Genomic DNA, 23,432 nt, shown 5'->3' on the forward strand with positions numbered 1-23,432 from the left:
GGCGGCAGAGGCGTAGGCGTGTCTGTTGTTCTTCCCGGTTTTCCGGGGGCGCCAAGGGCTCGCCTTGTAATTGGCGATGTTGGCTGCCGCCTCCGCTGCCCTTACTGCTCATTTTAATGGCAAGAAATTGAATTTTAATTAGTAACGAGGAATCTGTTACGCATCAGTTTGTATTTAATTTAATTTCTTAATTAAAATGCGCGAGCATGTCGGCATAAAAACCAATGGCTCGCCTTGCCCGCGAAGCAACGAAAATATTTCCATTTTAATGTTGAGCCGCGACAAGTGTTATGTTTTTTAATATCTTGACTGGGCGACAAGTGCGTTGTCGTTAAGCTGGCTAATTGTTGCCTCTCAATTGAATTTGGCTAAGACCATACAACTTGCTCTATTTTTAATAAAATCTCCTAGCACAGACATAAAGTGCCAGCATATTTAAGGGAACACCATCCAATTCGCCTGCTTAGCTATGCCCAAGGACTGGCTGTCGTACTGGAAACTGGAAACTCGCACAGGGAATTCTCCCTGTCGACTGCCGACAACATTTTGGTCTTTAAGCTTTTTACTGCCTGCTTTTTCGGCGACATGCTGTGATTTGGTGCGCTGAAAATGCACTTGTTCTAGGCGGAGGGTAACAAAAAAAAAAAAAAAACACAAAATGCATGGTAAAGGCAGTTCTCGCCAAGTCAGCTAGTCAGCGGAAAAAAATGTGCCAGCCACATACATATTACACGTATCTTGGTGTCTGGGACAGCTGGGCTTCTTTTGCTGCGGTCCACATAAAATGCATAAATTATACAGCGTTTATGCTGCTGGGCTGCAGTCAGTCTGGACAAAAAAAGGTGGGGGGGGGGACTAGTGCTGTGTGACAGGTGAATTGTGCATTCCAAGTTTACTTTGGAGACCCAGAAGCTTAGAGCCAGAACCACGCACAACATACAAATTAGGGTTAATTAACTTTGCTTTTTGGCCAAACTTAAAGACAGTGCTGGGCGGACCCCAAGAGCGAAAATCAGGTTATACCAGGAGTACTTGATTACCCCGCTCTGCGGTTCGGTTCGGTTCGGTTGGGGTTTTTGCCCCGTTGCCTCCGATTTTTGGCTCTGCAGTTAGTTTTGCCTCTAGTGCTGTTCCAGCTGCAATGTGTTGCAGTTTTGTGACGCCAACTTTGTTTGCCAAACTTTTTATTGGCACATATACCCGCTCTCTAGTTGCGCTGTGCTGTCCTGTGCTGTGCTGTGCTGTGCTGCCGTGTTCTGTGGCAACGAACTGAACTGGGCTGAAATTAAAATGTGCATTGTTTACGCTCCGGCTCACTCCGCTTGCCAGTCTTTGAGTTTTTGGTAACAGCATTTGCATACTGCGCACATGGGAATGCGTCTGTGTTTGCTTGTGTTTTTAAAGCCGCACACTTGACGCGCTCGACGCCAGCGAAAACATTCGCTAAAGTGAGCACTTGCTGGCATTGGCACACTGGGAGAAATAATTACCTGTGTATACTTACCGAAACTGAGCGCAAAAAGGTAAAGATTTGATGCATTAAAGTTAACTAACCTGAAACTAAAGGTAATGCAATCTACATCTGAAATTTGAAAGGCCTTAAATTTCTTAACAATAAAATAATTTCTTATGTTTAACAAAAATGTATCTTCATTAAATTTATTAACTTTATTTAATACTGTTACAGAATTCCAAAGATTTATTTAAATTTCCAGCAGGCGATAATAAAAATAAATTTAAAGGATTGTGATATATGTAATAAATTAGCGAAAAGTTGTAAGCCTATTTAAAAAGGACTTATGGATGATATTTACTCTGTGCAACCACTAAGTGATGACACTCTTGAACCAAAAATCGACAAGGGGTCGACGGTGTTGCCGATACTCGTATATATACTCGGATATATATCTCATCGCTGGTAGCGCACAATGTGTGCTCGCATTAGTTGCGTGCTCCGATGGCGAATTATACTCTTGAGCGTCATTTAACAGAGAGGACGATAAATTAAATTACCCGGCCACCAACGACAGGCAACAAATTTGGACTTTCCTTCTTCGGAAGGCGATGGCTCGGTGCCTAACCGCTTTTCGACCCCAAAATCCCCTTAAATGCCCGACCGCGGGGCCAAAGTCATAAGTAAGATCTACACACTTGATAGGACTTGGGAACTCAACATCCGAGACGAGCATTTCTGAAACACTAACTCACACAAATAGACACGTACACGGCTAGCTTTCTCCATTTCCCCCACATTCCTTTCTTTTATTACCAACACACACACACACTCGCACAGTCACAAAATCACACAATCACACATGCACGTAACATGGACACACATCCGGCAGCATTTCCGCTTTATTTTTGGCACTGACTGCCAACGTATTCCAATTCATTTGTTTTCCCTCTGCCTTTTAACTGTTCGGCCGCCCCTTTTAGGGGGAGTGGCCGCCACTATATCCTATTCACACTCACTTGGCTTACAGAAGCTCGATTGGCTTGGCCTGGCATAAAAAATTTATAACTTCGATTACTTCCTGTTACACTAAATACTAATAAATTAAATTGTTTTTTATTTCTCAATAAATTTTTATTATTTTGCTACTTTTATACTTCATTTCTTCGGGCGGAGGTTGGCCCTCCACAAGGTGTCGATTTAATGGCCCAGACGCGTTTGATTCGAACCCTGCACCCTGCACCCTGCACCTTCCCCTTGGCCACCTTTTTCTGGTTTCTTCGCTCGTTTCAGGGATTTAAGGTCAATTTTTGATTTCCGCTCTCAAATTGCTCAACGCACACGCATCCGACTTGCACACCCAGCACCCAGCCCCCAGCACGGGTGTATATGTGTGTATCTGTATCTGAATCTGGAACTGGAACTTTAACTGGGGTATCTGGATATCTGGATATACAAGTATGTATAGATGAAAAGGGGAAATGTGCTGGGTGGGTGGCTGTTGCGAGCGTTGAAACTTTGATTTGTTTTTCGTGCTTCATTTGATTCGGGTTGAACTGCTCGTAGTTTCGGACGAGGGCCGTTTAATGAGTTGCCGCTTTGAATATGAAAAGTTTGGGCAGCGTGTTTTGCCTTAAGCTTTTGGGAATTTATTGCGCCGGTTTTAGTGTGATTGCTAATTTGTAATTTACGCAGTCAGGCCACATCCGACTTTTACTACTGCCGAACATTTTCAGATGCTCTGGTGTGGAATTTCACCGGGCAAGAGTTTAGTCGGCCCGGCCAAATGGCCGTAAGTGATTTATTTGATGCGCCACTAGCAGAAAAGGAAAGCAGGCGGAGATCGTGGCTCCTGGTTTCGCTTTGTTGCACGTAGGTCATCAGCAAATAATAAACATAAACAGTTTATTGTCGGCGCTGGCTTATAAAACCGGGAATGGGCCTCATAAAATTACGCACTAGGGCTCAAGTGCAGGGCACTAAATCAGCACCCCGGCAAATAAGCTCTGGACACTTGTCTCACCTCCGACCTCCAACCTCTGACCCCTCCGACTTGCCATTTGTAGGTGCTTAACTGGGAATTACCGGCCAATTGGTCTGGGCCATATTTGACCTTTCGGGCGAGAACTAGCAAATAAGCTCGAACATGCGCCAAAACAGTTGGCATTCATTTTTCATTTCGATTTGCATAAGTCGAGAATGGATTTAGCACCGCCTTCCACTCCCCTCCCCTCCCGAGCCAAATGTTCTTTTTATAAATTTTGCCAAGCGCTCGCTACAAAATTTTACGCTGTTTACACAGTGAAGTATGCATAAAAGTGACGCTTATGAACAAGTTGACAGCGTGGCGCTCCGGCTCCCCAGAGTCGGTTTTAAAAGTCGTAAACATGCACAACTAACAGATTTATTTATATGCGGCATAAAAATGCACGAAGCCGGCAGCAAACTGCGTCAGCAGCAGCAGCAACACAAAGGCTTTTCCTAACGAAAGCCAGTCAAACGACTCGCGTATAATAAAATTGGCTGTGAAAGTGTTTCAGGCAACAGGGATAAAAACGTAATCCGCGCCGAGTAAAAGCCAAATGACTAACAGAAATGGAAAACGGAGCGTTGGAAGGGGTGGTGGGGGTGGGGATGGTTGTGTACATGTGCCCCAAGTCTCCATCTCGGGAGAATTTCCATCTGGCTCTTTTCTCCTTTCCCCTTCTTTTCTGGAATTTCCTTCTCGTCTTTTCCCCGTTGTCATTGGCAGTCTGTGAGTGGGCTACAAAAATCTTAAACTGAGTTGAAAAGCATAAAATGCCAGCCAGCCAGCGAACAACAAACAGTAGACGAACGACATTTTGGCGGGCATGTCAAGCGCCTTGGCTGAATTTAAGGCCAGGTTCCCAGCTGGCAAGCCACCCACCCATACACAGCACCCTTCTTCTGGCCTTGTTCTCGCTGTTAACTTAATGGTGACAAGTGTCAAAACAGGGAACAGGGAACTGCGAACTGAACACTCAACCCCCGCGGGTTAAGCCCTCCCCCGCAATTTCGCCACATTGAGTAAATCGCCCTAAATCGCACATTTCAATCTTTTTAACGAACCTTATCGATATTCGCCGAGAATAGGCCCCCGCCACGCAATATGCTAATGAGATAATTTCTGCTTGCTCTGGGAGGGTGACGAAACGTAACGAACCGAACACGAAACTCCTAGGATACAGCAATGCTAATGGGTTTTTGCATGCCCAATAAGGGAAAACAATGTGGCAGCGAAACAACAAGAAAACGAAAATCCAATCCATAGATCATCTGGATGGCATAAACTATGGAATATCATGAAATTCGTATGTGGTGTGTGTTGTGCCTGTAAACACGCACATATGGCGGCAGTAGTTGTTCGATGTCCTACGCGTCCTGAACGTAACGCAACTAACAATTTTTACTACTGCAAATTTACGACACAAGGCAAACAATTCGCCAAATGAAATTCCTACGGAAAAGCATACTAAAAAAAGAAGAAAACATATATGTACTATGTCCTATATATATAGGTGAGCAGATATTGAGTGGTGGGGTGGCAGTGGCTAAGATAGGTGGGCGGGGACAGATGTTATTGTAATTTATGCATACGCATTTTTGTTCTACAAATTCCATTAAGCTTTTTTCTGCTCCCATATTTATTTTATAAATTGTGGCGAAATGTGCAAAATGATTTGGAGCCGTAAAATGTCCGGCCTGAAAGGTTCATAAAAATATATCAAAAAGTGTAATATTTTTGTTGCATTTCGGCTGAGTTGGCTGGGTTGGAAAAGAGAAACTCGATTGGTTTTTTCAACCAGCTAGCCGGTAAATTGATTGAACAGGGAACAGAAAATGTGTGTTGAACGTGAATGGGTCGCTTTATTGCATTAGCAACAGTTTGCCAGGACATTCGAGGAGTGCGCGGAGTGCTCGTCATCTTTGCCATCAGAGTCTTTGCCAGAGTCATTACCATTGCCAGCCATTCGTGGCCAACGAGCATTACATCCCCGTCCCTGCTCCTGCTCTTGCCACAACCCCTCTTTCCTGATCCCGGATCCTTCGACATCTGCGGTAAGTGGCACCCCCAACATTCCCTCTCTCCAGTTTTGTGGCCAACTAATGAGACTTTGCTGTTCGAGCGCGTGCAGACAGGAAACGGTCCCTTGTAATTGCCATATGTGGTAATGGCCGTAATTGGTTTTCCTTTTAGAGATTTAGTGACTTTTGTATTGGCCGCCATCGTCACACATAATACACATACCTACTAATACTTACACGACGAGAACTCTGGCTGAGTTTCATTAAATCTTGGGCCAGTCTTAAATGTCGCTGGATGACAAACAGGGAATTCGTTTTAGCCATTAGCCAGCGGGCTAACAAGTTAACAAGCGCCAAAGTCGCCAAGTTTAACACGTGACTTCGTGTCATTTGCAGAAATTTGGCGACTGGCTGAGGAAAAGGTCGCTGCCAGGAGCATTTTGCAACTTGCTCTGGCGCGTCTCTCGATATTTACGTTCAGCTGAAAGTGTAGTGCTTTATTTTGCTCTGGTTCGGTAATTAGATGAATTATGAAAGGAGTTCTGCACATGGGGTGTGAGGGATTTCCCTTTCTGTGTCAAGGTTTCATTGGAGGCATAGGCAACCAACCAAGCACGCACACACGCACACGCATTCCATTCTGCTTACGAAACGGAAACGGAAGCATTTGCATTCGACTTCACAGAGCGCCCAAAAGTATGCCATGCAAACGTGGCTCCGGCTTCCTTGGAACGCCTTTGCCTTTCTCCTCCATCTCTTTTCCTTTCTCTGGTTGTGCTTAGGCTTTAAAGGCATGTCCTTGCCCTGCAATTCACAATTTAATTTTTAATTGAATTTTATTTTCTTTTATTGCCTTGGCCGTAATTGTTTCTTGACAGTGTCCTCGACTGTTGAGGGCGATTAAATTAATTGCCCAACTTGGGGCGGAAAACAAAAATTAATGCATGAAATATGCTACTTCAACAAATTTATAGGAAGCCCCAACAAAAGCACCAAGAAATTGAATTATAAGAGCACTTCAACAAACAGCCAGCTATGTGGGGTCACATATATATATATATATATAGCACTGTGTAGATATAGAAATGCAGAAGGAATTTGAGAGAAGGCTAGGAGAGTTTTTGACTTTATTCCCTAAAATTTGTACAACCCACTGCTTTGAGTGCCAGTCCTGGCTGTGCCCTCGCCATCGACATGATGATGACGATCATTGTACTCTGTACTCTTCGGGCGAAATCTAATAAAATTCAATAGAATTAAATTAATTTCAAGTCTTTGCCGGGCGAAATTCAAGTGCAGAGGTCAGAGGCAAAAGCCAAAGCTGACTGCGTGCATAAGTATTATTGTCTGCCAAAAAAATAAAAAAAAAATATAAAAAAAAATACACAACAAAAGCATATTCAGAGATGAAAAACAATACAAAGAGGCGGCTTGAGAGTAATTTGCTGCGGTGCTGCGGAAAAACCTGTAGGCGCCTTGGCATTGCCATAGCATAAAGTGGGTAAAGTCGGTTAACACACACACACACACACACACACACACACACTCACCACCTATACACTCACACATGCTCATAGGCAATTGCCATTGTCTGACTGGGCTGGTTACGGTTTGGTTTGGTTTGGTTTGGCTTGCCATTGTGTCTGAGCCGGCAAAAAAGCGTAAAAGCAAATTGAAATTTTAACCTCAGGTTAAAAGCGTTAGCGACAGTTGAGTTTAACGGCATTAAGGCTGTGCTAAGCTGTCGGTAACACACACAGCCACACACACACGCCCAGACAGACCGCCTTGGGGTTTTAAGCCAGCAAACGCCCACAATTGCTCGCGTAGTCTTGGGCATGTTCTGCTATCCATTTTGTCTCAGGCCGGCGGTTGCGAATGTGTTTGCCAATTGTTGTTTGGCTTTTTGCTTAGGCGGCACAAGCATCTGCTTTAATGCCCAAATCGTGTAGTTCATTACGCAGCTACAGCTTCATAGCAGCTTTAGCTACACAGCTACATCTACATCTCGAAAATACGCTATAAATTTCAAGAGCCATCAGGATGATTACTTCCTGCCAGTGAACATAAAAAATAAGTTGCAGCTCGCAAAATAAACAACTAACTATGGCACTAAAACTTGTTCATATCCCGAGCACATCCGTTCTGCGAAAAACGCATATGAGGAGCCTTCTGCGGCCGGGACATCCTTGAGCTGGAATTATCACATAAATCACTGGCGGTAGAAGCAACAGCAGTACCAGCGGCAGAAACATCAGCTAAACTGAAGGCGAGAAACAATGAGCAAAACGGCGGGGCAAGGCCAAACTTACAAAAGAACAACATTAAAAGTTTTGCAATCGCGTAATGAGAATCTGCTTTAAAACTTGCGACAGCCGGCAACGGCAACAATATCAGAGCGGCTATGTGTTCAACACGTAAATTGCCAAGTATCTGAGAGTTGAAACTTAATTGACGCAAAAATGTACACAAGCTCACGCACGTCTTGGCTTGCAATTAAGCCAGGTGGCTCTAGAGTTGAAGTTGGAGCTGGAGTTGGCAATGAGTGGGTGAAATGGTGCTGGGTAAAATGGTTGCCCAGTTTCCGTAAATAATGCACGTAGCGTGCAGTGGCAGTTGCAGTAGCACAACCCGCTCACCTGCCTTTCCGGGGGATAAACTTTTATTTACTGTGAAATTCAATTTAGTTTTTATTTCGGCTGCTGAACTCCATGGCCGCTTGTTGATTATTTCAAAGCAGCGGGGACTCAAGGAGCCATGGAGCGGGATAATTAAATGCAAAATATTTTATATTTATTTCGAGGCTTATGCAAATGAAGTCAGTCCTGAGCCGCAAGATAGTAAAACTTTGCAGGCATTTACCCAGCGCTCATTACAATATTTGCATACACACTCATTTCCTGGGACAGGGACTAACTTCTTGCCAGTTGATAAAACGTCTCGCTCACGCAAGTTTGTTGCCTGCAAAGGCTGGCAAGTGGAAAGTCGAGAGTATCAATATCAATAAAAATCACACTTTGCAACTTGAGCGATAAATTCAAATTGCCATTTCGATACTTTAATCCCAGGGACATAATGTCAGCCTGATGACGACGTGATTTCATGCAAAGCATGTAACCAGGAGAGCCCAACAAGCATCGGCCAGAGACCCGCCATGAAACCCAAGGACTGTAAACAATTGCCCGGGTCGTCTAAACAACGCCCCAATGGGGAAACCATGGAATGGGTGGATGGATGCTTGGATGGCGTCACGGAAAAAAGCGAAAAACTGCAAAGAAAAGCTGGAAAATAAAAACTGCTGCGGAGGCTACTACTACTACGGCTGCTAGGCCGAGAAAGTGGAGCACAAAAAATGTGGCCCAATAAAATCAAACAGCAGACGTGATGCCATAGTCGATGCCGATGTCGATCCCATCCCGATGCAAAAGTGCGAGAGAATCAATTGTGTGTTGACATTTATATCAGCACCCTTGGAGCGGTGCGTTTATGGGCGTTTCGTAAGCCGAAATATTCCAGGACCTGGGAACAGGAGCAGGAGAGGGGTAGGAGCATGAGCAGGAGCAGGGGGCCAAAATCAGTGCCAGTCGAGGTGGCCATGACAATGTTGACCCTTTTTTGCGCTAGATCAAACGTGCTCGGCCCTGGGTGATAGCTTCCCTAGATGAAAGGTGCGACCCGTCTGAATTATACATGTAAACGCTCCAAGAACGTAAGTGTGTGTGCACGGCTCCAAAAAATGAATGAAAGAACTAGGTGCTCGAGAAAGGCAAATTTAGATCTCAAAAAGTCGGTTCAATTTTGCCTTAAAACGATTGGTTTCACAAATACTTTCATAAAACACATAATATTAAATATATTTAGAATTGACTATTAGGCAACAAGGAACAATGTTGTACGAAAATCAAAGACATTATTAAATATCAAAACATTTAGTAAACAAATATTTTGTTATCATCAAATATAAGTCGTTTGTTAAAAAACATCACTAAAACATACTGATCTGATAGTTTTTTAATGCCTTTTGTTAACCTTTTCTTTAATTGAGTTTTAAAAATTGTACTGATCAAACATTTTTTAATGTGTATCTACAAAGGAAGGCAACTATTTTAAATCGAGAAATTGCAATCCCAAGCTACTTTTATTTAACCCATTTCCTTCAGTGTGCGCGTGCGAGCTGCGGCAGTTGTAAGTTGTTTATGGCCAGTGCCTGGCGCTGGCTTTATGCTAATACTGTGTGCGTCCCACGTGGCGTATGCGTGTTCTGCCTTTCAAGTTTGATTGGGTTCGGCGGTGGCGGAATCTGGCAAAGATGCCAATACCACTGACAATGCCAATGATGATGATGATGATGAAACTCCTGTCAAGGCAACCGTTTAATTGTGCATCATAAGCCGCTTACTTAATTATGGCATTCGGCTCTTGGCGTAATTAAAGCCAAAGTAGTTGGATTGCCGTTTGCTTTTGCGAGGTCTAGCCGAATGGAATGAATAAAATTATCGTGCGAGCACAAAGCCGTTTCCAGTAACTACTTGGAGGGCCATAATGAGACTTCATTCTGTCTGTCTCTCTATATGTCTCTCTCTCAAAGTGTGTGTGCGTGTGTGTGTATCCGTTCGACCTGACAACCGCTGTGCGTGTTGGGGTATTAGTGTCAAAAGGCAACCATTGCCAGGTCGAGCTCATCGAGCGGCAGGAGCAGAAGCTGGCTGATTGCTGAATATGCCGCCGATTGTTGCCACCGCCTGTGGTTGCCGTAAGCTTAACGGCAAACAATTATACACACACATGTGCTGCAGGCTCAGAAACGTACACACGCACACACACATACACACAGATACTTAAACAGTGGGAAAACAGCCGCAGGACTTTGCCATCTCCGTTTGCATACAAACCCACACTGGAACACACATCAACACACCGCGCGTTGTTGTCCTTGTTACACTTAAAATTTAGCACTAAGGCTGTTTGTTTGCTTATCTCACTCGGCATCTGATTCCTCATCCTCCATCCCCCATCCACACCGTTGTCAGCGTGATTCACTTGAATTCGCTCATGTCATTTGTGTCCCTGTATTTGCCAGCCACTCTAGGCCGCTCTAAGTCTAGTTTGCCAACTATTACGACATTGGTGCGTAATTAATTTCCCATCCCCGCCGCTTTTCATTTCGCATTTCCCAATTCCCCACAGACATTGCATATAGCATTGCCCTGTATGCACTTGCCATTGTCCCTGTGACATTACAAGGTTAATTTCAGCTTTATGTCACCAGGCGACAAAGTTATGTGGCCACTTAAATTCCTAGCGGCATCATTGTCAGCTTTAAATCACTCCCCCACCCTCTTCCCATTTTTGCACTTGGCCCTGTCGCATTTTTCAAACATTTTTGCTTTGTCTGCTCTATGTAGCTCTAGCTCAGGCCTTTGTTGAAGTATTTAAATGGTTGGCCTGTCCTTAAAAAATGCACCATGTCCTGGCACAAACACACACGCACACCCTAGTTAAGGTGCTTTGTGTCAGTGCCGGTGCCTGAACACTGGAAGAAAAACCAGAGCGGTTTCCTTCAAAGTTTTCCCTTATAGTTCCCATTTGATATAAAAATTTTAAATAAAATATGACTAATTTTTGGCTTGAATAAGAAACTAAACTAAAATAGAAATGTATCTAATTTGAAAGATGTATTCTCTATTTTAATTTTGTAGTTTGTCTTTTGAACTTTAATTATCTTTAAGGCGTGTCTTCCCGGTTGATTACAGTACGGGATGTGTGAAAAAGGACCCGCATGCAGAGCTTATTGAGCTTGTGATGACCCCGTTGAAGAACAGAGGAGCTTTAAGAGCCATCTCGGGCGATTTCCATATAGTTATGCAATCAGTCACACATACGGTAAACTGCAATTGAAATTGGACAGCAGCTGCAGAAGGATTTGAGAGGACAACTCCGACATGGAGGTCATGCCGCCCACACACACACACATTCACATTTCGTCCACAATTCCGCTTCCCTAATCCGATTTGTTTCCCTTTGTGCGTTGTTTTCCTCTTTGCTGCTGTTGTGGTTGTCGCCATAGCTGTTGCTTCTGCTTTTTCACACTTTATGAATTATATTTTCCACAAAACACACGTGCACCGTGCAACAAAAACAAAACTATACGGCAAGTGTAACGACAACACAGCAACAGAAACAACACTGCCGGATAAAACAGAAAGCCAGTTAGCGAGTCAACAGGAAGGACGATGACGATCGTCCTGGACAGTCAGCAGGAATGGCATTATGTACGGCATATATACAGAGCTGGTGAATCGTATTTACACGACCTCCACCGCCAGAACCGCGCTGATGAAAAGCCTGGAAAACCCTGGAAAAACCCCCTAATTAAGTTGAGTCTCTACCGCTCGCCTGCAATTTTTTCCACCATTTTCGGTTGCACCGCATTGCGAACCGAAAATTAGGCCACGACCCGACCCGGCTGAGCTCGTGCTTTCACCTTTGCCACCACTTTTCTTGCCTTCTGCACACACACACCACACACCTGTACTAGAAAGTGTAATACATTTTTTGTACCGCTTGGCAGGCAGGTGAAATTTGCATACACGCATTTTTCAAGCGTTGCTGAATTTCCCGGTTCGCAGCAAATCGTTAGCTACATGTCCGGCAAATTCCCACTTTTTGCCTTAGCGATTTCTGTGGCAATTTATTTTGCATTCTGGCCTAGACCTCCGGGCCGCTGGTGAAAGCGCAAACAACGGGGACTAAGGAATGTCCCCCCGTTGCAAGCTTAAAGCATTTCTTTTTTCACGTTTCACGAAACTTTCTCCGCTGCACGTGCAACATGTCACATTTCGCATCGCACTCCAGTGAATTAAATAGGGGCCCATGCGAATGGCTTCTGCAGAAGTAAACCATGCTACGGCTGTGCGAATTGTATGAATTTCATTTGACGCCACCAGGAAAATTACAAAAATTTCATTTGACACGCAGAAATATTTAATATGCACAAGCGAGGAGCAGGAAGGAGCCGTACGGAATGGCAGGCGAAAAGGCAGTGTCCTTGTCTGAAAGTCATGATATATTCAAATTCATTTCGTTGCGCATTAAACGGCTAACAAATAGCATGAACTTGCAGCATTTTCGGCGACATCCCACTGTTCGCACTTCCGCTGCGACTGGTGGCTGCTGGCTGGTGGCTGGTGGCTTTTGGCTGATGGCCGATGGCTGACTGGCCCCTGCATAAATTATCGGCCAGAGTCGGGGAGATTTTTATCATTTTGTTTACCGAATTCAATTTCGTTTTTATCGCATGCAATTTACATGCTGCCTGCTGTCCATTTTGACATCATGATTGATGTCCTACGCTGGCGACAGTCAATTATCGTCAATCACTTGGCTACAAAACATAGCACGTACCAAAAAAGGCAAGTTGCAAAAGGTGGGGAGAAGAAAGCATTTCACTTCCGCTCTTCCCGCCTATTATTTTGCACATTTTTCTCTTGACTTGCAGCATTACTCATACGCACCGTTGGCAGACAGGAATTCGGTAATAACTTTGATTACTCAATCTGCCCGCCAGGCAACAAACACTTTAATACTTTAAGGGTTCCAACACACACCCACACACCTCTGGGCTATCGCGAAATTGAAATCATTGCCATCATTTGGAAACCATTACGTATGATATATGCGCTAATCTGATATGCAGGCACACACAACACACAAGTTGGGTGAATAAAAATGTCACCGAAAGCGGCAACAACAATCAAAAAATACAATTTATACACAAAGAACCATGCACAAAGGGTCCCACGAAATGGTGCCGCTGGCGAAGGGTAAACTCAACTCGTTGTCCTTGCGCCGAAGGGATGTGTGTGTGTGAGTGTGTTGTGCTATGTTGCATGCAACACACTTGCTAAGTAGCTGCGAGGGTGGCTGCCACGGCGCGTGATCCTGCGAAAAGGTTGCCCGGGCAATTGAGTGTGAAAATGTTGTAGGCATAAGCGGAGCGCCTGGATGTTGACTAATGCACGAGCAGGCACTCAACTGGCGTGTCGAAGTCCCCGAAAGTTACCAGGTCAAAGGGCAGCGACAGAGGCGGCAACAGTCAGGTGGCTCTGTAAAAGGCCCCGGATGACGAAGCCGTCGACAAGTCAATAAATATGCTACCAGATATTCATTGGCGGCATGTGTGCTGGAGGGCGAAACCGAATCCAAAACCTAAACCAAAGGCGAAATCAGAGCGAAAAGCGAAAACCTGGGCCCTAATCACGTGGCGACGACACTCGCATGGTGTTACGTCTAATGCAGAAGGTCCTGCCAGACGTCAGAGCATTGACATTGATTTGTTTTTCGTCCTGCGCTGCTGCGTCTCACTTATTTCGGGGATTGTGTGTAATACGCTTTTGATTTGCCCAGAAATTCCATTTTTCACAAGTTAATGCGCATCTCGCTACGTGTTGTCGTCACTGGGGCCATCTGGAACGTGCCCGGTTCCGGGATCCCGAATCCGGATCCGGCAACGGCTACTGCTACCCCTCAGCCATCTATCATAGTCCGGTCATTTGTCACGTGGGGGACAACGTGATTTCATTTTCCTGTCGCCATAAAGGTGACACATTGCATTCGTCCTGCTCCATTTGTTGTGTATTAGTCTAAGTACGACTGTCTGTAGCTGTGGATTTGTGCATTTGTGTGCATCTCTTTTTGTTGCTTTAAACGATCCGCTTGAAACTGGGCTTAATAAATACTAAAGCCTTGTATATTGTAGTAGTAAAAAGCAGCAGCAGTTTATTCGGTGGTCGAGCGAGAAGCGTTCCATTGATTTTCGAGAACCAGAACCAGGCTGGATAACATGTTGTTAAACCACAGGAACGCGAGCAAACAAATTACCCACAGCAGTTGGCCAAAAATTGTTGAACATAACTTCAGATTTTATGGCCCACATGTGTGCGAAAAGAGAATGGCGGAATGGAGTGCATAGAAAGTGGTGCTGGTATGGCTTGTGGGTATTCACTGTGGGTTCACTGTGTGCGGTTTAGGTTCGCAGGGGGTGCAGAGTTTACTATCAGTTTGCCGCTTGGCCGGTGTGGCCGCGAAATTAGCGCTCCACTGCCTGGAATGCTCACTACTCACTACTCACTACTCACTACTCACTACTCACTACTCACTACTCTCTACTCCCTACTCACTACACACTACTCCTATAATACCTGGCCAACAACTAGTCGCGTTTGCAGCTCGCCTTGTTCGCCGTCTTTTGCGGCTTGGCCAAGTTTCATGTCAAAAGTGCACTCCATGAATATTTCACTTGCAATCACATTGTTTTCCCGCTAACTTTTTAGATTGTTCTAACATGTGGCGGAAGAGGGCGTGGCCGGTCGAGGGAGTGGCACGTAACGTTGCAACAACAGTATCAAACTTTGGTTTTCACTCAATTTTGGCAATGCTTTTCAGGCTTGTGTCCTCACAACGGTTCGGAAATTGTGGCTCGATGCATCGAAAGAAAAACTATACTGCAGTTGGTTTATGTACTAAAAAACACAAGAAAAGTTTTTACCTAAGAGCAAATGAATGACCAAAGGATTGATTTAATGACAATATAGTTAAATTGCATATTATATTGGTTGAATTGTTAAATTGCATCTTAAATACTTGATCTTATATATGATTTTATTTTTCTGCTATTTAGTTCTCTCAGTGCATCCATTCATGTGGTGCTGTGTGTATTTGCAGAGGTAATCCCTGATTTCCTTGTGCTAAATTTGCCGTTCAGTTCAGTTTGGCTCTGTTCTGTTCGGTTGGGCTCCCTATCGCCTCACCCGTCAGATTGCAATGCTCCTGGCCTTTTGAACAGGGCACGTTAATAGTGCGGGGAGCTTTGATGGGAGCCTTAGTGTGGCCGAAATATGGGAGATTTATACAGACGTCTGGCCAGCCAGCCAGTCAGCCAGTCCGGATAACGGCCACTCCGGCATAAGTAGCCGTTCAAAAGATGTTGCTGGCTTGCTTTTGCCAACTGCCATTAAAAGCAACTGCTAGGATCTGCTCTTTTGGCGCTCAATCAAGGGATTTACAATGTTGGCTTAAAGTTTGTTTTCCGCTTAACGCAGCGTTTAATGAATTTCCCCTTTTTTGCCCAGTTTGTTCGGGAGCTCGGCAAGCTGCCGCCGCCGCGTTTCACTTGTCGCAGTTGCCACTCCGGCTCCCAGAACACCAGAGCAGGTGCGTCCCTGAGCTGCCGCGCTGCACTCGAAATTACAACGGTTGCAGGTGCAGCAGATGTGGCAGGAACTGCGAACTGCGAGCAGCAGGAACCATGCCGGTTTTTCTATATTTTATGCACTTTGCGTGCTACCAAAAATTGTAACTTTTTTCGTCTACTCTCCCACCGGTGGGCGTAAATGCACACTTTGATGAAGGTCAGTGGTGCTGCCTCCCAGGGGCAAGTAAAAATAAACGAGAACTAGTTTGATAATTTTCTACTCAAATTGAATATTTGCAACTGTACTAGTATGTGAGGCAAACTTTTCTTATTCTCTGCGAATAACTTTAATGGAAAAACTTTGAATACCAAACCGCAAAAACAAAAAATCCTGGGAAAAAAACGGAAGCGAGGGCCTGGGGGCCGAGTATGGGCACAAAAATTGGAAAATTGAAATTGAATTGTAGACACAGACAGGCACGAAAACAGGCGACCAAACTGACCAGACAGACGCAAATAGAAAACTCAACTCAAATTCAAAGTTCGGTTCAATGAGTCCATATTCACCTCTGGGGACTGGCGAATAAAATTGAAATCAAATAAATATGCTGGAATTATTCCTGGGGCACGTGTGTGTGCAAATGAGTGCGATTCTTTCATCTTTTCTGCCTTATCTTTCATCTTTCCCCACCCATTGTGAATTTCCTGGGACGCGGATCAGTGCCCAAGTGGCACAAAGTCATTTGCTTTATTAGCACTCGAATGCCAAATCCCAAAACAGACCCCTTGCTTCCAAGCAAAAAAAAAACAAAAAAAAAAGAAAAAAAGGAAGATGGAAGAACTTTCCCCGTCTGACATTATTTCGTTATTATCCGCATCAAGGACTCGATTGACAGGAGCACAGGCACGTGCTGCCAACGCCTCTATCCGTCTTGCGAAAATATTGTCACAAGCAACGAGCCAGGCTCAAAACAGACTAGCCTGGCTACAAAAGAAATTATATTTACCAGGCCAGTGGAAGGAAAAAAAAGAAAGAAATCGAGAAAACAAAACACAAACAGGTCGGCCAGTCGCTGGGTCGGTCGTTTGGGCCAAGAGCACAAAAAATCAGCAAAGGAATCAAATAAAATGCCAGCAACATGGCATCGGGGGTCGTGCCAAGTCCTGTCGCCTGACAGCCTCCACTTCTTTGCAAGTGCGTGCTGCTGACTTTTGGCCTTGCTTACCTATTTTGGCCAAGTCCTGGTGGCTGCCTGCCTTGTCCTGCCCCACTGCCAAATGTTTTCGCAGCAGATAAATACAACATTTGACACTTCATTATTGTGCCCGCAGCGTAATCGAATCAATTCAATTCCAGGTCCTTGGCTGGCCACGTCAGGCCTTGTCATGGTGTCAAAAGTGCTTGGTCCTCGGTCCTTGGTCCTAGGTCCTTCGCATCCACATCCGCATCGGCATCCGCATCCGCTTTCTCCACCATTCATTGTTCATCGCTGAGAGCCGCAAGGCTCAAGGCCGCTTGCCCTGTTGACACATTCGCTTAAACGTATTAAATTGTTTGCCGTCGCCTTTTGGCATCGACATCGACGTTGTAGCTGACGCACAGTTTTCTTCTTTTTCTTTTTTTCTTTTTTTCGTTACTTGTTTTTCCCAAGCACTCGGGGATCCTTGATGGCGCTCCGTTTGCGTGCGGAAGTGCGGCCAGTGTAGTCGTATCTGTATCCGCATTCGGCCCTGTCACACTAAAAGTAATCGATTACCTTGTAACCGGATATGAGTGTATCCGTTTTTCGAGGGGGGCGTACTCCCGACTCCCGACTTGCCCCAAAAGGTGCTGTGTTGGGTTTAATCGAGTTTGATTGGGCCGGCCACAATGCCTGGCTATTTATGCAATAATCATTGTTTAATTACAAAACCAAATAAATACTCTAATGCCCTGCATGCCGGGGCCTTTGATGTGGTCACCGTGGGCCTGAATAAATTATGCAAGACACGAATTATCTAAAACGCAAATGCATCGCATCGACATCGGTATCGGTATTTGTGCGTGCCGTTGTGCCTATGCAATTGAATTAATTCGAGGCTCAGTTGGGTATTGGCCAAAAAGTATGCTTTAATATTTAAGTGCATTTTAACACTTTACAATCACACAGGCACAGACAAGTCAAAACGCACATGCACACACACACACACAAGACCAGAGATTGACATATAAAATTGATTAGCAAATCAACAGAAAGTGCTTTAAATTACTCGCCCATCCTGTGCGTAAATTTGACAACTTTCATTGGATGGGCATAATAAAATTGCACTTTATGAACTTTCCGACATTTGACAAATATCTTAAGCGCACTAAACCAATTAGCCACATGGCCACTCACAAGATGTTGTGTGCTGATCTAGAATCTAGATGATGTCCGTTGACCAAAATGTGTGCACACACGAGTAATAATATTTTGAGTAATTTACTTTATATTTTGTACGAAATGAAAATACCAAAAGGCATTTGATATTAAAAGTCTGTCTCTCCTTGTGTCCTTTGCAGTGTCCGCCCAGAGCATGATGACCAAGAACGAGCCCATGTTCATATCACGTTCGGAGACTTTCAAATTTATCACCGGCGAGACAATAGTTCTGCCATGCGAGGTGGCCAATACGGGTAAGTTGGGCAGTTGGGAAGTTGGGTAGTAATATGTGGGTTCAAAAACCCATTTTTCATCAGGCATACCGACACGAGCAGATTCGCCCACGCAGTTTGCATTTAAATGCTGCGGTCGAAAGCTTTGCCGTACAAATAATTAAGCCGACATTATGCGATGGCCACAACTATGCATTAATCCCTCGGCCGGACTAAATTTCATCCGACTGCTCTCTGACCGCAGAAAAACAGGAGCAGCGGTCAAAAGTCCACCGAGTGGCTGGTTGGTGGCATCCATCCAAGACATGTGTAGTGGTTTCGGCCTTCCGCTCCACCCAAGTCCCGGCATTTGGTCGATGTACGTTTTTCAATTTAAATGCGGTCGTGTGTGCGAGATTATTTGTACATAACAAGGATTTAGCATAAGCAACGGCATCCGAGGAGCAGGCAGCCGGCAAGAATGTGTGGGCGGAATAAAATAATGCTGGGCCAAGACAATGCCGTCCAAGATGGTCGAAACTTGTGCCACTCGTCGGGGACAAAAACGATACATAAAAACTCGGACCCAAACACTTGGAACACATTTTACTTTCTACACAGTGAAAATATCTCTACAATTTCTCTGAATGAAGACATACAGTTATTTAGTTAAATAAGAAACTTTTCTTACAAATAAGAATATATACAAATAAGAATATATATATATAGTATATATATTTTATTATGGAAACATTTAAGTTTTCAATACCATTGCTAAAAATAGAGTTACTCCTTTGAGAAAAATAACTTGTTTGCTTTTCGCCAATTGAAAATTAATTGCTAACATTTTTCTGTAGTGTGTGCACACACATATGTAGCCGTTTATATAGACGCATGTGAGCTTGAGACGTCTGCGGTGGGAGTATCCGTTTATAAGGAAAGGAAATACAGAACAAAGAATTTCATTTGCGTTTCTTATGCACTTGATTGCCTCCGACAACGACGAACTCTCCAACTTCGACCAGGACAAAGGACCAACCAAGGCCAAGACAAGGATGAAGAAGATGAAGACTGAGCTGGCAGAGCTGGCTATGCGATACATAGACAATTTCTGCAACAAAATTATAGCTGCGGGCATTTGGGTACTAATAATAAAAAAGCAGAGAACGGAAAATACCGGAATAAAGCACAAGAAAGTAAATACAAGCAAAGCCGAAGCGGTTGGGGGGAAATAAATTGCCTGGGCGTTTGGTTTACTCTGCACTTACCCCAGCCCGCCAGCCTGCCAGCCTGCTAGCCTGCCAGTTTGTCCCCTTGGCTAATGCTGCATTATGCTAATAAAGTGCCCATACGACAATTTCATTACTGCCATTGCTCAGCTCGCGGCTTACTCGCGCCCTTAAACGAAATAATTAAAAGCGAAGCCGCAGAGCGATTTCTTGTTTTTAATAACGCGTGCTTTATGCGGCACGCCCTGTGAAATATGATTAGAAACGAGTACCCGACGATTTGGCCTGATGGCGGACGCAGGTGAGCCGGAATGCAGTGCATCCCTTTTTATGGCCGCGAACATAAAGTGTAAAAAATAATTGATAGAATTTTTAAAGCCGCACTTAAACGTCGAAACTCTTGCACCCCGGCACTTTTTACAATTTATGCGCATTTTCTTTTCGTTTTATGGATACGAACTCGTAAAATTCGAAAGCGAAGAAAACGAAAATCACACAAAGGGCCTGTGCGTTTGGTTAAGTGTGTGAGCGTGTGCGTTAGAATTTCCATATAATATGAAAATGCCTTTAAACACTTATTACGGAGCTTTGCACCCCGAAAGAGTAATCTTTCAGCTCGAGTGGCGGCGATAGTCGTGTCTGAGTGCGAGTAAACAGTGAAACAGTGGAACATTTCATCATTATCATTTCATTTGAATTTTTATTTGTTCTTCAATGTCTGGCACGCAAAGTCTGTTTATTCCATTGTCTGCTTGTCGGCTTGTCTTTTTTTTTTTTTTCTGTTTGTTTTAGTCACTGAATTTGCCTTTGCCATTCCTTTTCACCAGCAGGATACTACCGTCTAGAGTGGAAATGCTTGTACTTATGTCAGCTCGACAATATCAATTTCGGAAAACCCAAAGGTTGCTTTGATCATAAGAGAAAAGCAGTTCAGTTCAGTTCAGTTCAGTTCATATTGTCGAAGCGTAATTATATCCCAGAAGCTTAGGTCTGCGTACAATATCTCATTCAGTGACTGGAGTGTCCTGGGCAGTGACTGGGGTGTCCTGCAAGGAAAGCAAACAAAGACAGGTGGCAGGTTGTTCTTTTGGACCTTGTTTGCTTGGCAAAATTTGCATGTTAATCCTGTGCCTTTTGAGACAAGTAAATATTGTTAAATAATTTATGCCCGTAAACTGGCAAATTGTTAAAACTTTCCAAATAAACAATATGCCAGAGATGGAAAATACAACTTAATTTCAATCTAAAATATTTTCATTTGAGAAGCCATTTGCTTTGGCACTTATCTCGTTGCACTGTTGCAATTTTTAAGCTTTTCTAAATCGACTAATTAATTACTCTGGCCATTTTATCAACTGCTCAACTTGTCTGCATGCAAAGCCAGTATAGTGTGAATTCTTCAATGCGGTCTCGCTGCAACAGGAACACAAAAACGAAATGGTAGGAGCAAAAACATTTAAGAACTGGCCATGGCTAACTTGTAACTGGTAGCTGGTAACTGGTAACTGGCTGTAACGGCCTGTGTGACTGTAAACTCGAATGCAATAAAATTCAAAACACAAAAACCCCGCCATTGCGGCCATACAAACGCTCATTACGCTTTGATGGAGCGTCGGCGCTTGAAACTATTACCCGGCAAACGGAAATGGAATCGTACCGCAAAAGTTGAAGTTGTGCAAACAGCAAAACGGACCACCACTCGACTTTGCAGGCAAACGTATGGAAGTGGAAGTACGAGCGGTACGGCGGCAACAAAGTTTCAATATTAATGCCATTTACAGTTCTAATTTCGCTTTTTCCGTACTACCATGTATATGTACACACACGAACACGAACGCAGGAGCACACTTAACACACTCACACCCGGGCAAACATTGTCGTAGTCGTAGTACAAAGTTTTGCAAGAAGTTGCAGATAAGTCCGCCCCGTAGTGCCTGCCTGTACCCGTGGACCCTTCGCTCTAGTTTGCCTGCGGCGGCTAAGCCGCAACATCGTTTATCTTCGGGGGTCATCATCTTATAATATTGGCCTTTCCGACATGCAATAAATTGCGCTCAGACAAACAACATGTCCGTTGGTCGGCCTTTAGTCCGTTTTTACCCTGTGAGAAAATCGAGCTCAAGGCGGATGGGATGGCTGGCATATTGCGCATACGCACAGTATGCCCAGAGCAAACAGACAAAGGCGCTGCAACAATGCGAACAGTGGCCATATTTGAATTGGTCGGGTTGGGGTATGTGTTTTTGTTGGCCTGCTGCCTGCTGCCTGCTGCCTGTTTATGTGCATATGTCCGTTTGTAGGATCTCTGTCACTGGGTGTAGTGTGGAAAGCTAAAAGTTGGCTTTCGGTTGTAAACAATGAACCAGCGCTCTGCAGCAGGACGTGTGTGGTCGGCCATTTGTCCAGGCGGAGGCCGTGTTTATGTGAGCCCACTGAGGATGAGCCTGACATAGAAAAACCGAAATGCTTTTACCGAGTTTCCGCCCCACGCCAGCCACTACTAGTTCATCCTAATCCTGCTCCTGCTCCTGCTCCTGCTCCTAATTCCAGGACTTGCGGCTCGCTTAACGGCGCAATTGTTTGCATGTATTGTTGTCGTAATGCCTCCCCTTTCACCCCCTTCGCCATCCATCTGTGTGTGTGTGTGTGTGTGTGTGTGCGTTTCTATTTAGTTTAGAACACTTAAACCGGAAATTGAGGCGTTTCGTGTTTTGCTTGTTTTCGTTGGATTGTTGTTATTTTAGTTAACAATTTATTTAGTTGCAGCCCGGCAGTGTACACAGATGAACAAGGCTGCTGATTTATGTGTACACTTGCAACGGACAAGATTCCTGAGTCCTGAGTCCTGCGCAAATTTAGCTACTATTGCCTGGCCAATAATTATTTTGCCACTCTGAAAAATAAATATATATTTTTGTATTTCTTTAAATCTTACTTTGTTACTTTTGTAAATCTTGTATCTGTTACTCAATTCTGTACACCATTTTTTTATTTTATTGACAGCATCAATTAAAACTCCACTCTCGTACGAAAATTCCAAAAATCCTGATATCATCATCTTTTTTATTAACTAACAAATGAAATGAACTGACAGTTCTAAAACAACGCCAGCCAATAAGTAAGAAATCGATGGAATTAGGCTATTGTGTGGCTTGAATACTCCCTTAGGGAACCAAACAATTGACATGCTGACTTTTGCAATTTGAAAGCTGTTGCCCAATTTGCATATCCCTGCGCCAAAATTGACTTGGCAATGTATCAACTGTAGTACGACTGACGTTGCTTCATTCATAACTCAATCAAGCGGCTAATATGATATGACTGCACTTCGCCAGCACGTTCATGTTGCAACACCCGGCCGGAGGAGTCTTTGCCTTTGCCTTTGCACCTCTAATTTCTAAGCAGGATGCATATGCATGCGAGGAGTGGGACTTACAAACCCAGAACTCAATACCCTAGCACCTCGTCATCGCCACCCAGGCAGCCTGAGGAATTATACGTCCCGTTTTCCCTTTTCTTCTTATGCGGCAGGGACACACACCATCTACACATCCCGGTCACCCACTTGGAGCTCCATGCTGCAACCACAACTCCACCTCCGACGCCTTTTAGAGCACGCTAACGACAGCAGGTGGTGCTCGTTTATTTATTTGTTTTTGCAGTGCACTGCGCCTGCATTGCCTGCCTTTCAGCTTTTCATGGTGCCGGAGACCGTGCGGCCCGGCTTGTTGATGTTGTTGAACTCATTGCAAATAAATACGCTTTTTGAATGCGCATGTAAATGACTTCATAAGCATTTTATTACAGCCCAGCCAACTCGGCTGAGGTCCTGCTGCACACACTCATTCTCATTCACGGTTCTGTGTGTGCTTGCGAGGTGGAATCAATTTGAAAAAG

The 23,432-nt window shown here is 44.3% G+C and overlaps 1 protein-coding gene across 2 annotated transcripts in view; it reads left to right on the forward strand.

Moving 5' to 3' along the window:
* Positions 1–23,432, forward strand: part of LOC108137378 (obscurin) — a 123,004-nt gene that overhangs the window by 71,475 nt on the left and 28,097 nt on the right. For both annotated transcript variants that reach the window (XM_017259030.1, XM_017259031.1), the window contains exon 4: positions 18,235–18,348. In XM_017259030.1, coding sequence (XP_017114519.1) covers positions 18,235–18,348 — 114 coding nt within the window. The remainder of the gene's footprint in view (positions 1–18,234; positions 18,349–23,432) is intronic.

The sequence above is a fragment of the Drosophila elegans genome, unplaced genomic scaffold (genome assembly GCF_018152505.1).
Source record: "Drosophila elegans isolate 14027-0461.03 unplaced genomic scaffold, ASM1815250v1 contig_476, whole genome shotgun sequence".
Taxonomy (NCBI): Eukaryota; Metazoa; Arthropoda; class Insecta; order Diptera; family Drosophilidae; genus Drosophila; species Drosophila elegans.